General features: G+C 44.9%; 5 protein-coding genes across 5 annotated transcripts; 4 read left to right on the top strand and 1 right to left on the bottom strand.

The window, feature by feature from the left end:
* Positions 1-4071: 4071 nt before the first annotated feature.
* On the top strand, positions 4072-4368 carry SERLADRAFT_399341 (uncharacterized protein; the record flags this gene model as incomplete). The annotated part of the gene is made up of 1 exon (XM_007322380.1): positions 4072-4368. A coding segment is annotated over one exon (230 nt), but the record flags the coding sequence as incomplete, so codon positions are not given.
* A 118-nt stretch (positions 4369-4486) lies between these two features.
* SERLADRAFT_399340 (uncharacterized protein) lies at positions 4487-4738 on the top strand (the record flags this gene model as incomplete). Its single annotated transcript, XM_007322379.1, has 1 exon — positions 4487-4738. A coding segment is annotated over one exon (252 nt), but the record flags the coding sequence as incomplete, so codon positions are not given.
* A 2683-nt stretch (positions 4739-7421) lies between these two features.
* Positions 7422-7948, top strand: SERLADRAFT_399339 (uncharacterized protein; the record flags this gene model as incomplete). The annotated part of the gene is made up of 1 exon (XM_007322378.1): positions 7422-7948. The coding sequence occupies one exon, from the start codon at positions 7457-7459 to the stop codon at positions 7625-7627; it is 171 nt and encodes a 56-aa protein (XP_007322440.1).
* A 939-nt stretch (positions 7949-8887) lies between these two features.
* SERLADRAFT_351752 (uncharacterized protein) lies at positions 8888-9130 on the bottom strand (the record flags this gene model as incomplete). Its single annotated transcript, XM_007322377.1, has 1 exon — positions 8888-9130. A coding segment is annotated over one exon (243 nt), but the record flags the coding sequence as incomplete, so codon positions are not given.
* A 2442-nt stretch (positions 9131-11572) lies between these two features.
* On the top strand, positions 11573-12204 carry SERLADRAFT_441814 (uncharacterized protein; the record flags this gene model as incomplete). Its single annotated transcript, XM_007322376.1, has 2 exons — positions 11573-11760; positions 11847-12204. The coding sequence occupies 2 exons, from the start codon at positions 11573-11575 to the stop codon at positions 12202-12204; spliced, it is 546 nt and encodes a 181-aa protein (XP_007322438.1).
* Between the last annotated feature and the right edge of the window lie 2660 nt (positions 12205-14864).

Below are 14864 nucleotides of genomic sequence, written 5' to 3'. Positions count from 1 at the left end.
GACCATCAGGCTGTGACAATGTCAGCTGTGATGCTTACGGTAACAGTTATGAATGGTAAGTTATCAACCTGAACCAGTGATGATGGACATTTCCGCAGTCTCTCCTTCGTGCTGGGAATCACGCCGCCAACACGTTGCCCGTTGACCAAAGATCTGAGATTCGATATTGAAAATTCATACCGCAGTCAGTATCCATTCTTTCTCTAGGCCCCGTTCACTTCCATAACTCAGATGCTGGTACATCAAAATAACGATCATCTTCGCATGAAACCATGAAAACGTGTATGTGCAAGCAGTAAGGTTTCAAGCTGCAGTCACACGGTTTGTACCTACTTCGTTGCAGATGAGTCTTCACTGTGATATCGACTCAAATGGGCATTACATGTTGGGCCGACGTCGACAGACCATGGTTAGGGACGCATGTTCGGTTACCTTCTGGGTTCACTGATACGTCTGGCTTGTTTCGGACAGTGCCTCGAACTTGAAGGTGGTATGATTTATAGGATCTTCACATTGATATGTTCGCTCTGTGATCTTCTGATAATGTCTGGTGAGTCACTATTGGTGTCACACTATTTCATTTCATTCATCAAATGAAGACGTTCTTGGAATGATACGGAAAAAACATATGCTCCTACATGACGATTATCTCTCTTCGATTTGATTGATCATACTTGCGTCGATGCAATCATTGGCCTCCTGTCTTATTAAGGCATATTCTCCTGCTATATCAGCCACCAGATTATCGGAAGCCGTCGTCGACGAAATGGAGAACAGCCGATGTGCGAAACCCGAGGTCTAGGGAATCATGCACTGACCAGATCATCCTGATATTGTCTGGCATTAGCTTTGGCAGCAACCCTGTTGCCAGTCGCTATTATCCGAGGTTCTTCTGCTATATATGTACTTGATTGAAACAAAAACATAGCTTCAGGATTATGTTACAAAGGTAACTGATCTCCAAAGTATACATCAAAGTTCTCTATTTTTGATGGCTGATACAGCTCTTTCAACAGTTCTCTGGATCATATTCAAAGTACAAGGGCTATACACATAGTTTAGGGATTCATTAAGGTAGCAGGCCCCCACCCTGGGGAAATGGTTTAGCATACCTTCAGTGTGGGACTCCATGGCCACCAGATTATGACCACCAGATTACTCATCCTTTCTGATCTGGAGGTCAGTTAGTATCTTTTAATCTTGCTCCTATAGATAACCACTTTTTTTTCTCAATGGGTGATCCCTTGCCTCATGCTTGACCAAAGTCAAGTAAATAAGAAGATTGATATATATAGTTTTCATTTTATTGTTTGTTTGTGGAATGGAGATCCTTATGTCAGACATCACAACACTTGGCTCAGTATACATTGTATAGTACTGTATGTAGTGTTTAACCCATTTAATTTATTCTAGGGCCTGCCATGGATGCACCTGGGTACCACCCAGGTAGTATCTGCAGGTGAAGACACTATCATGTAACAACCAAGAGTTAGTTACTCTGGCGCACACAGGAACACACTATAAAGGTAGTGATGAGGGAGTGGTTACCCCTTAAGCTGCAGAGAGTTTGTTGGTATACAACAGGAGGACTCGCTGAGGAGTCTCCTTGATCTATTGGGGTTTATATACTGTTACAGGTTTGTTTGTATGTATGTACTATACAGTTGCTAAAGGCAGTGGCTGATGCTGTCATAGGGTGTAGCCCGTGTGACCAGCTCCACTGCGTGAGAGACTTGTAGCTAAAATAAGAAGAAAGCAGCGCAACTCAAGAAAGAGGAGTTTGAAAATTAAAGGGAAGGTCCGAAAATTGTGTTATCGTAACACTACCCCCCCTCTAAGGCTCGACTTCCAGGCTCGACCAAATACCAAAGGTGGTAGTTACATTTTCGGGCATAGGTTGAAAAATGGAATTAAAAAGTTTTGAGCCCATGCCTCTAAGCTTCCTAGGAGCCAAGGGGTTTTTAGAATAAAATTTGCGAACAGCATCACGGGAATTGTCCAGGTGGGCTTCTGGTTCCCACATTCTGTCCTCATCTCCATAGCCCTTCCATAGGACTAGGAATTCTAGTTTTCCACGCTTCAAGCGTGCGTCCATCACCCGTTCGACTTCGAACTCTTCTTCACCTTCCTGGGTGACTACAACCGGTCCGGGCCGGTCTACACGCTGTCCCAAAAGTGCCACATGGCACAAGTGTGTGAAAACTAAGAAAGTTGAAGCAGAGAAAGAAAAAATGTAAGTCTGAAAATTGTATATCATAAAAGACTTGAAGTAGCACTATAATACTTATGTGACAACACCAACAAGGTATAATCTTGGGGTACTGGAGCACAGCCTCAAAGGCTACAACTCATGGAATAAATGGTACAACTCATCAAGAGAGGGAACTTTTTGGTATACACTAGAAGAGGACTTGCTGAGTCCTTCCCCATGTATTGCTCAGGTATTTATACTACAATACATGAAGTACTGTACAGTGGTAAATAATGTTTAAAGTCTGATGTCTAGCATGTGACCAGTCACATAATGAGTCTAGACACTGGTCAGGTGATGTGTCACATGATTGGCTATGTGACTATGAAAAGTCCAAAATGTAAAATAAAGTCAATGATCATATAATCAGTCATGTAGCTTGGAAAATGAAAAGTAAAAGTACAGAAAGGTGAAGCATAAGTCGTTGGATATTTGGTCCCTCAGGGTGCAGGAACAAATGTGGGAGAAGGATTTTTGGGCAAATCAATGCCATAACAACATAAATACAAAGCTTTTTATATAACAAACATATATAAATATCATGTGAAAAAACAATGATAGCCACAAAAAAGCCAGTTATAATCACACAGTAACACTTTGAGCAAAGCTCTGAAGTTCACTTATGTAATATAATATCTACATAAGTAGGTGCTGGTATGTCAATTGTAACAACATACACCTCTGATTTACTGCACACCCATACCAACCCACAGATAACTTGTTGACCTGCAAGAATACCTGCAGGTGCATCTGTGCGTGGATCAGGTGCAGCCTCCAGTATCATGGCAGTATGATAGTGTTACAATAACACAATTTTCAAACTCCTCTTTCTTGCGTTGCGCTGCTTTCTTCTTATTTTAGCTACAAGTCTCTCACGCAGTGGAGCTGGTCACACGGGCTACACCCTATGACAACATCAGCCACTGCCTTTAGCAACTGTATATAGTACATATGTACAAACAAACCTGTAACAGTATATAAACCCCAATAGATCAAGGAGACTCCTCAGCGAGTCCTCCTGTTGTATACCAACAAACTCTCTGCAGCTTAAGGGGTAACCACTCCCTCATCACTACCTTTATAGTGTTACGCACGAAGTGCTTAACAAAGTCTGAGGGTTTGTCAAGGTTTGTAAAGAGACTTATCCGAAGACAAGTTCGAGAACGTAGTTCTGAGTGGAGGTCTTCCAATGGGAGTTGGTCTTCTTCTGAATAGAAGTCTGATCTTAGGAGTCTAGCTTTGTAAGCGTAAACTGCATAGAATCATATTAGAGAATACTACTGCTGTTACATGGTATTTATAAGGGAAAGGAATTGGTGATAGGAGTTAGGTCCTATCTAGGGCAGGTCCGTCTGTTGAGGACTAAGTACTATAATAGGTACTGTGAATGCGAGAGGAACGGAAATGTATGTGAAGGAAATGAGTCATCGGTCCGATGGTATAACCGATGAGTAAAAAGAAATGAGTAGTTCTTAAATGTCCCAATAGAGATCGTAACATTACCCCCTTACTTGCTCCGAGTTTCACCGAAATTCGGTACCTTCGCCGTCCATATTGTAACTGTCGTCGTAGCTGACATCTCCATGTAATCCTTCCATCAGAATCTTATCCTCGTCTTCCCTGCGGATGGGACACCAATTGAAACTATGTCCCGGTGCACGACGGTCACAGTCGGGGCAATAGTAGGCCTCACAATAGTATGTGCGATGATCGCTCCAACCGCAGTTTTGGCAGTATGGAGCATTATTACGAATGCCTTCATGGTATCTTCGTCGGGTGTTGGATGAGGTGTCAGATTGGGGAGTAGTTGGATCGTCATCTCCCAGGTCGTACGTTCCTGCGTACAACTGATTGATCATGGCTACGTCATCATCTACGTTGATTGGGTTAGAGGAAGAGCCAGTCTCAGGCCTGTGCATTGCGCCAGGCGGACTGTCTTTCTGTCCCTTCGACATACGAGACTGCTGTTTTGATGGAGTTCTGGCAGCGGGGATCTGGAGTATCACCTCTTGCCGGCCGCGTCGGGCTCCTCGTCAGTTCGTCAGGCAACGGGTTTGGGTGTTTGGCACTGGTCGAGGTGGAGATGATGGGGGAGACGGTGGTTTTGGGTTCGACCCAATGGAACGGGGACTGGAGTGGCTCGACTCTTGTGAGATCGGGCTGGTTGGGACGGTGGGAATATATTTTTCCTCCGACGGGATGGGCGTAGGTCGACGGGTGATGATGTGGTAAGTGCGCTCCGGGGTAACACTGGTCTGGTCTGGGTGCGACAGGGACCGGAGGGACAAACCGGGTGGAGGAGTACTCGTACAACCGTCTCGCTCTATCTGCGTGCGAGCTTCGTTTAGCAATGTCCTCCCACCTGATTCCAAATATTCCTTTGCCGAGTCCATCTGCCCATTCGAGGAGCTCATCCTCAAGCGTCGTTCCAAAGATTCCAAAACTAACTTTTCCATCCAGAGTGCCCGACAAATACTCAAGTCCTGATTGTTGAGCCGCAAATGCTTGCTTTCCAACGAATGTATTGAGTTTATGGCTTTTAGGAGTTCGTCAGCTATGAGGTCTATGGCAAGGAAGGTATGCATGGAAGAAAGAGCGTGATACGCATGGGGGCAGCGTTTTTTGGTCTCGTAAAAGAGATAGGTATAGGCGTCTTTTGCTGACATTAATTCTATGGCGTCAGTGACGTCGGCTTGGTTGTGTCGTTGCCCACGGGCAAAAGACACTCGTTTGTCGGCTAGCAAATTGGCGTCGCCGGGTATCGAGTAGGTGGTGATAGGGAAGCCGGTGGAGTTAGAAGTAGACATGTTTTGTGTTGAGAGACAGAGGATTGTTGGTAGTGGGGTGATTGTCTCTTCAACGCAGCTTGTGGTCCTTCTTATAGGCTTCCAGTATCTCTGCAGCATTGGTTAAGTGTTCTTCCGGTTCCCATGAGTTTTCGGAATGAGGGTAATGGCGCCATTTAATCAGGTAGCGGCGCCCACATTTCCAGGGTTTGTGTCTAAGAATACTTTCTACTTCGTATTCTTCTTCTTCGTTGACCAGGTCAGGTGGTGGTCGGATAAAGTTCGGGCTGTGAGTGTTGGTTTCCGTATACGGCGTGAGAAGGGATACGTGGAAAACATTGTGTATCCTCCAATGGGGAGGCAGGGATAGTCGGTAGTTTACCGGGGAAATCTTTTCTTGGATGCGGAAAGGTCCGATGCGTTTCATATTGAACTTCTTGTATTCGGTGGCTTTTTCTCGCAGGTTGGTGTTCTCTAACCACACCTTTTGTCCTTCGGAGAATCGCGTGAACTTTCCGTTGTTTCGTTTCATCATCTTGTTTCTCGCAAGTTTGTGTGCTTTTAGGGCGTTTTCCCTTGCCCTAAGCAGTTCGGATAATCGTTTTTCCACTGATGGGATATTCATGGATCTGTGTTTAGTCGGGATTCCTCGGGGTTCATATCCCATGAGGAGGTAGAATGGCGATTGGTTGTTCGTGGAGTGTGGTCTTTGGTTGTGACAGAATTCGGCGGTTGTAAGGTATTTTGCCCAGCTGTGTGGTTGGTTCTGGCAAAATATGCGGAGGTAGATCTCCAGTTCTTGATTGGATCGTTCCGTTTGTCCATCTGTCTGGGGATGATACGCAGAGGAGAGTGCAGTTTCAATATTCAGGAGTTTGTGGAGTTCTTTGGATACTTCAGAGGTGAACTGTGGTCCCCTATCGGATATGAGTTTATCGTGCAATCCGAATTGTTTGAAGATGGAATCGTGAAAGATTCGTGCAGTTTCGAGTGCGTCGATGGTTTTATGACAAGGTGAGAGGATTACCCCCTTACTAAGACCTTGGTCTACCACGACCATTATACTGTCGTATCCTGAACATTCTGGTAAATCAGTTATGAAGTCTATGGATAGGTACTTCATTGGTTCAGTGATTTTTGGGGTCTGGTTTGGGATTAATGGTACGGTGGTGGGATGCGTGTTTACTTTCGCTTGTTGACAAGTTGCGCATCCTTTCACGTATTCTTCCACTTGTTTCATCATTCCTGGCCACCAATAGGCCTTCTTGATCAACTGGTAGGTTTTGAGCCTTCCTGGGTGTCCTGCGAACAGGGAATCGTGGTGATCTTTGATGATCGTCTTTTGTTCTTCTACTTCGTCAATCAGTAATTTATTCTGATAAAAGAACTGTCCTTCTTCTTTTTTCCAATCGTCTTTCTTTGTTCTTCCTGGATAATTATTGTTTGTGATCATGGCTTGCTCGACTGTGTTTTTAATCGTTCGTGTGTGATACAGGAACACTGAGGCAGGTATCATTGGCGTGTCATCGTCATCTCCTTCTGTTTCAACGTATAAATCAGGTCTTCTTGAGAGTGCGTCGGGTACCACCATGTGGGTTCCTGGTACGTGCTCCAAGGTGTAATTGTATTGTGACAGTTCCAGCTGCTATCTTCTTTGTCGCGGTGTGAGTTTCCTGGCTTCTTGTCAGTACGTCAGGTTCTTGTGATCTGTCAGGATTTGGATCATGTGGGGGCTTCCCAAAAGTAAGTGTTTCCACTCTTTTAAAGCTCTCATTACCGCTAATAACTCTTTGTCGTAGATCTGGTAGTTCTTTTCAGCGGGGGATAGAGTTTTGGAGAAAAATGCACATGGGTGCCATTGTCCTTGGTCATCGGGTTGCATTAATACAGCTCCTGTGGCGTGTTTGCTGGCGTCTGCAGCAATCTTTGACGGTTTCAAGGAGTCAGGAATTTGTGTTACGGGGGATTCGAGGAATTTTTGTTTTATCAATTTGAAAGCGTTGTCTTCAGTTTGGGTCCAGTTCCACTTCCTATCCTTTTCTAGTAAGGCATTCAAGGGTCTGGCAAGGTCAGAGTAATGACCGATAAACTTCCTGTAGAAGTTTCCGTAACCTAAGAACTTCCTTACGCCTTTGGTGTCTTTTGGGATTGGCCAATCGCGGATCCCGGCGAGTTTGGCTGGATCCATTGATACCTGATTGTGGGAAACAATCATTCCTAAGTATTCAATGGTTTCCGCTTCAAAGGTGCATTTTTCTAGTTTTAGGAATAGGTCGTTATCACGTAGTCTTTGTAGAACCTGTTTTGTTCAGATTCGGAGTCTTTTGATGTTGGTGTCAAAGATGAGGATGTCGTCCATGTATATGATCATCCAACCTTCATCGTGTAAGGACCGTTTTATTATTTTCTTATCTTCATTATGTCTTGGTTCTCGAACACCTTTCCCATTACACCTCTAGCTCTAGGGCTAGAGGTATCCTTTGCCGTTTTACTTCTCATAGCCCTCACAGGCTTTCTTAACCATCGCTACCATTTTATATCGCAGATCAGAGACTGGGTATCGCTCCCAGCCAGCCAGCACACTGGGTAGAGACTGGTAGTAGGCATCTCGCCAACCAACTCCAAGCCCCAGTAAAGTCTGGTTATACTAATAACACCTTATTCGGGATCGTACCTCATTATGAGGATACGGTTCCTGAACACGCGTGACAATCCTCTATTATTAGTACAAGTCTCTCACCTGCTGATTAATCAGGTCAAAAGTCGTACGATAGTTACTCTCCCTTTTTCTTATTGGTCGATTAATTCCTCAGACCACTTTTCGTATATTCTCCTTTCGGTCTGAGGAACGAACAGTTCACTATATAAAGCCTTACCTATTCATGTATGGTTCCTTAGTTTTCTATTACTGAATTTACCCGCTTTACTCCTCAACGAAAACCTTTGAAGCTTACCTCTCCAAGTCCTCTACTCGCTATATTTACTAGCGTCTGTCGACCTCAAGCTCATTGAACCCTTTACTCCCTGCAAGTGCAGAAGGAGACAGGTTTCGTTTTTGTTATAGTTTATCATTGCCTCACACATCGATGTAGTCTTTGAATTTGTCGTTCATCAGCCTTTGGAATGTTGCTGGTGAGTTGCACATGCCAAAGAACATGACTGTTGGTTCGAACACTCCTTTGCTGGTTTTAAATGCAGCTTTCCATTCGTCTCCTTCTTTTATCCTTACGTTGTTGTATCCCCAACGTAGATCTAGTTTCGTAAAAATGGTGGCTCCTTTCAATTTTTCGATGAGGTCGGGTATCAGGGGTAGTGGATAGGGGTCTTTCACGGTATATGCATTCAGTTTTCTGTAATCTTGGCACGGTCGGAGTGATCCATCCTTCTTGCCGATGAAGAAGAAAGGGGACACCTGTGGCGACTTGCTCGGCCTGATGTATCCCTTTCTGTAGTTTTCCGTTAAGAACTCCGTTAATGCTTCGTCTTCCTTTGGTGCCAATGGGTATAACTTGCAATCCGTTGGTATGAATTCTGGTTTCATGTTGATTGCATGATCATATTCCCGTCGCTTGGGGAGTCTTTCCGACTTCTTTTTGTCAAAGACATCCAAATACTCTTTATATTCGTTCAAGAGGTTATGCTCCTTCTTTTCTCCATGTATCTGCGCGTGTTCCATTGCCGAGTTGACTTTTAATCGAATCGTGGTTCGAGGATAGGGTGTTTGGTCGGATACATATCTATGAATGGTTTCATACACGTCTTCGTTTACCGTGGTTGTCCTGATTTTTGTTTCCGTGGTTGTTTGATTCGTCCTGATAGAGTGTTTGTCCGAGTTGGGTAATTCCTTGTCTTTCCAATTAATGACGGGATTGACTTTTCGTAACCAGGGAAATCCCAATAATACATCTTCTCCGTCTAGTCCGGTTAATAGGAACTTTGTGAACCTGTTTTGTCCTCCTGCATCTATCCTCTGATAGGTGCAATGCGTAATTTTTCCGTTTTTGTTCGTGGTTCCGTCAACATTTTTACATGTTATAGGAGTTGGGAGTTTTTGGAGGGGGAGTCGGTGTCTGATGGCAAATTTGGTGTCCATGAAGTCGTCTGTAGCTCCTGAATCTATCAGGGCTTTGGTTCTGATGGTTTTCTGTTTCAACGAGCAATCAATTCGTAAAGAGTTGGCATTGATTGTTGCTATTGTTACAGTTGCCATTTTTGACGGTACTAACATCGGGGTAGTCCGTCATTTTAAAAACCCTCGTCTTCCAATTCTTTCATCGCCTCTGTGCGTTGATCTTCTCCTAACTCTCTCCACATCCTCATGATGTTTTGGACCCTGTCTTCTTCTACCACTGTTTTGGTGTCATCTTCCGTTTCGGTTTGACGTACCTTTCTTTCGGGAGTCTTTCCTTTGTTCCTACAATTCATTCCTATGTGTCCTTTCTCGTTACATATGAAGCATCTTCCTTCTTTCCTCCTTGATTCTTCTTCGTCTTTGGTTAATCTTCTGGTGCTGGTGGATGGTCCACTTTTGTGGTTTCTGTTGTTCTGTCTTTCTCTGTTTCTGGCGCCCCACGCTCCTTCCGAGATAGCGTTGGCACTGATCCAGTTAGCGTCTAGGTTCGCTACTGTGCTCATCCAGTCTTCGATGGTGAGTAGTTCCTTTCCGGTGAGTGCCCCACGAAGGAGGGGTGGCCGGATAGCCTTTTGATAGACCATGATCATGGCTTCGTTGTTGATGCCGCTTTTCCCAGCATCTAGCATGAACCTTGAGTTAAATGCTACTGCATTTTCATCAAGGCGGCCGAGGCCGTTCCTTTGACGTTTGCCGTTCTGAAACTGGCTGTGAAGGTTTTCATGAAGTCTGCCCATGTGGGGTAGGCATTCTTCTCTTTGTATTCGGTCATCTTGGCTTCGCTCCATGAGGCGGTGTTGCCATCCTTCATGTAGCTGAGGGCCACATATACCTTTTTCTTGTCGGAGTTGTAGATGGTGTCGTTGATATCAAAGTGTAGATCGGTGGACGATATCCACCTTTGGGCTTTATCTGGGGTTCCATCGAAGTCATCGATTTTCCCAATCATCGTGGGTTTGGGGGCTGCAGCGTTAGACATGGTGTGTGGTGGTGGGATATGGGATGGAGCAGGTGCGGCAGGGAGTATCTGTGGAGTGGGAGGTGGTACCGGGTCGCCACCTGCTGCAAACTCTTCAAAGTCGTTCTCGTCGTAGATGTTTTCTACGGTTACTGGGGGATCGTGTTGTGTTGTGGGCAGTAGCTGTGGGTGGCTTCCTGCGTAGTACTGTAGCCAACGTGTTCTGGCTTCGTAGAAAGCGTCTGCTTGTTCTCTGGTGTGGAGTCGGGTTACGTCTGGTTGGGGAAAGGGAGGTGGTGCTGCTATCCTTTCTTGTCGGGATGACGTCGGTGGGGTTGCTGTTTGTGGGTTGTCTGAGCTTCCTCTTGCTCTCTGGGATCTGGTTGTTGGTTGTTGCGACGTCTTGTCGACTTTTTCTTCCCAAACCTAAATAGGTGGGACTTCTGGTTAGAATACAATTTTTTTGTTACGCACAAAGTGCTTAACAAAGTCTGAGGGTTCGTCAAGGTTTGTAAAGAGACTTATCCGAAGACAAGTTCGAGAACGTAGTTCTGAGTGGAGGTCTTCCAATGGGAGTTGGTCTTCTTCTGAATAGAAGTCTGATCTTAGGAGTCTAGCTTTGTAAGCGTAAACTGTGTAGAATTGTATTAGAGAATACTACTGCTGTTACATGGTATTTATAAGGGAAAGGAATTGGTGATAGGAGTTAGGTCCTATCTAGGGCAGGTCCGTCTGTTGAGGACTAAGTACTATAATAGGTACTGTGAATGCGAGAGGAACGGAAATGTATGTGAAGGAAATGAGTCATCGGTCCGATGGTATAACCGATGAGTAAAAAGAAATGAGTAGTCCTTAAATGTCCAATAGAGATCGTAACATATAGTGTGTTCCTGTGTGCGCCAGAGTAACTAACTCTTGGTTGTTAGATTAGGACTCGCTCTTCTACTCTCTCGCACGTTGTGCAAAAAGTCCCACTGGGCACCCGGACTCCAGGGTGAAGGAGATTTGGTTATTGTTTGGGAATATCCTGCATAGCAGATAGGTGCGCTCTTTGCGACGGCCTTGTAGTGCTTTGGGAGAAGAAACAATACCTTTGATACATGGCCCCCAGCGTTAAGGGGAGTACTTAGCTCAGCAGTTGGTGTGGAACCACTGTTGATTAGAATTACATACAAAAAACTTCACTTTCTCTTTCCTCTGACCAGGCCGGGCACTTGCCTCTGCCAGTCTGGAGAAGGGTTGACAGCTTAACAAGCGGACCACCCCCTGACAACTGTTTGGACCAGGGTTTAATACTATAACTTTACATACAATTTCAAATACTATAGTGTGGGTAGTCAGAGATTAAGATCCGATATTCAGCTGGGAAGAGGTAGATCCGCAAATAGCAAGCGGAGACCCTCAGTTACGTCTTTTTACTATACTTCACAAGAGAACAAGTCGACATGTTGTCGCAACCTCAACAAGATATCAAAGCTCTGTTGCACAACATGCGTGCACAGATCCTGACATTAACCATGCAACTCGCCGAGCTGCTGGCGAATCCTCCTGCAGCAACCCCCTTGGTAGAAAAGAAATTCAATAAGAAAGTCAAAGTCGTCGCTGACCCTGGTGCCTTTGAGGGAGACAGAGCGTGATTTGCCAAATGGTGGATCAAGCTCCAAATTTGGGTTAAGGCAAACTGGGAAGTGTTTGCTGACGACTTTGAGGTGGCAACAGCAGTGTTATCTCGACTAAAGGGACCTGTGGCGGGTCGATACGCCCAAGTAAGACTTCAGGATGCTACACCGCAGGAGTGTGGCCCACCTGGGACGATCTCAAAGTAGAGATTGAAAAATATTTCAAACTGCAAGCTGAGCGTGACTGGGCACGTCAGCAAATCTGTTCCTTCAAACAAGGCAACATGAGGATGGATGATTCTGTAACCCGGTTCTTGGCCCTCTCCATCCAAGGGGGTCTTGGTAATGAACATGCAGTAGAGCTGCTAGAACACAATGTGAATCCCCACATTGCAGAACAGCTTTACCTGCAGGATATGAGAAGTGAGAATCTCTCCAAAGCAGCGGAGGAGGTTTGAAAGATAGGTAGGGCCATAGAGCTCTACAAAATACACCAAGGTGGCGGGACCACCAAAAACAATGATTCCCAGAGGAGCCCTGGATCATCAAACCAAAATAAAAACCACTCTTGCGGCTTCCAACCATTTGGGTTCCAACCAGGGCGGGGTGCTCCTATGGATCTCGGCACGGTCCAGGGCGGACAAAAGCACAGATTCACCTGCTTCAACTGTGGGCAGGAGGGGCACATGGCCCGAGATTGTAGAAACAAAGTGCAGGCCACTCAACAAAGAAAACAACCAAGGGCGCCAGGCGCGTGTAACGACCAAGAGTTATTTACTCTGGCGCACACAGGAACACACTATAAAGAAGATGATGGGGAGTGGTTACCCCTTAGGCTGCAGTGAGTTAGTTGTGCTAGACAACAGGAGGACTTGCTGAATCCTTCCCCATGATTTATTGGGGTATATATACAACTACAGGGTTGTTTGTACATGTGTACTGTACAGTTGTAAATAAAGTTAAAAGTCCGATGTCTAGCATGTGACCGGTCACATGACTGGTCAGGTGACTTATGAAAAGTCGAAAATGTAAAGTAAAGTAAATGGTCACATGACTGGTCATGTGACTTGGAAAATAAAAGTGGAAGTACAAAAGTGAAGCGTAAGTAGGTACTGGTATGTCAATTGTAACAGCGCGCTAATTAGAAACAGAAAAACTGGACGATTGGCTCTATTCTTTGGCCGGTCGTTCTTACAACGAGATCCGGGCTTTTTTTTACGACCAACAGGTCAATGAAATGAAGGCTCAGGGAAAAGAATGTGGAGCATAGGTCACTTGGGTGCCTTTGCTCCCCAAAACAATGAAGTAAACCACAACAAAGTGGCCCCTGCTCCGGGGTGTTGCACGAGCAATAACGGAAAGAAGGGGGTGGCTCCCCAATTTATAAATAGATTTCTTAGTTTACTATCTGAAGTATGTACTTGTATGTGCAGCTGTGACTGTGGATTCGCCTTGGACCCTCTGGCTAATATAGCTGCTTTGAGCGCTGATGCCGTAGGTCAAGATGATGAAAAAGTTAACACTGACAATACTTACAATACCACCGCTGTACCAGCGTCTCCTTTGGAGCGTGGCCCCGACGAGACAAACACTAGGGTGCTTGATTCTGGTAAAAATAAAATACAAAAATATGTTTCTTTCTATACTTCTTCTTCAAAGCCACTTCCCAACGAAATCCCAAGGCATATGTTGATGCACACATATTTATTCCAAAAAGAGATCTGTTTAGACATTGGTGTGGAAAACCTTGCCCGGGGCATAGTACACCCAACCAGCGCACTGCTTGATTCAGGCGCCAACAGCATCTTCATAGACCAGTGCTATTCTACTTCTCATAGCCCTCACAGGCTTTCTCAATCATCGTTACCACTTTATATTGCAGATCAGAGACTGGGTATCACTCCCAGCCAGCCAGCACAATGGGTAAGGGCTGGTAGTAGGCATCTCGCCAACCAGCTCCAAGCCCCATCAGTGCCTGGATATACTAATAGATGCATTAGTCAGGATTGTACCTCATCATGAGGATACGGTTCCAGAACATGCGTGACAACACCTATTATTAGTACAACTCTCTCACCTGCTGATTAATCATTCAAAGTCGTACGATAGTTATTCCTTTTTCTTATTGATCGATTTATTCCTCAGACCACTTTTTGTTTATTCCCCTTCCGGTCTGAGGGACGGACAGATAGCTATAAAAGCCCTGCACATCTCATGTATAGTTTATCATTGCCTCACAAAGGACACCTTCAAACCGAGAAAAGGACACATGATACCACTCTCTGCTCCAGAAAGAGATGAGGTGTCAAGTTTCATAGACGAACAGCTTAGGAAGGGTTACATCAGACCTTCCAAAAGCCCTATGACGTCCCCAGTGTTCTTCATTCCTAAAAAGGATGGTAAGAAGCATATGATTATGGACTATCGTTACGTGAATGAGCACACAGTTAAAAACACGTATCCACTGCCTTTGATCAGTCAGCTAGTAGACAAATTGGCTGGTGCCAAGATCTTAACAAAGATGGATCTCAGATGGGGGTACAATAATGTACGAATCAAAGAAGAAGATGCTTGGAAGGCCGCATTCACGTGCCACCGAGGATCCTTTGAACCCCTTGTTATGTTCTTTGGGTTGACCAACTCACCGGCAACCTTCTAGAGCATGATGAACAAGATCTTTGCGGATATGGAAAACTGTGTTGTCATTTACATTGACAATTTGTTGATATTTACAAAGTCGGACGATGAGGCTGAGCATGACAGGATCGTGCAAGAAGTCCTTTGACACTTACAGGAACGGGACCTATTTGTCAAACCGATTTTTAAAGTGAAGGAAGTAGACTTCCTCGGTATGAGCATAGGCGAGAACGGAATCAGGATGGATCCTGAGAAAGTTCAAGCTATATTGGACTGGCCAGAACCTACTCGCGTCAAAGGATTTAGGGCCTTCCTTGGCTTAGGAAATTTCTACCGAAGGTTTATCGAAAACTTCGCAAAAATCACGAGACCGTTGAACAATCTCACTAAAAAGGACATTGTTTGGCACTGGGGTGCCAAAGAACAACAAGCTTTTGATAAGCTTAAACAAGCATTTACAACAGCGCCCATATTAGCATTT

Source organism: Serpula lacrymans, assembly GCF_000218685.1.
Source record: "Serpula lacrymans var. lacrymans S7.9 unplaced genomic scaffold SERLAscaffold_13, whole genome shotgun sequence".
Classification (NCBI taxonomy): domain Eukaryota; kingdom Fungi; phylum Basidiomycota; class Agaricomycetes; order Boletales; family Serpulaceae; genus Serpula; species Serpula lacrymans.
This window is presented reverse-complemented; position numbering and strand designations above follow the sequence as displayed.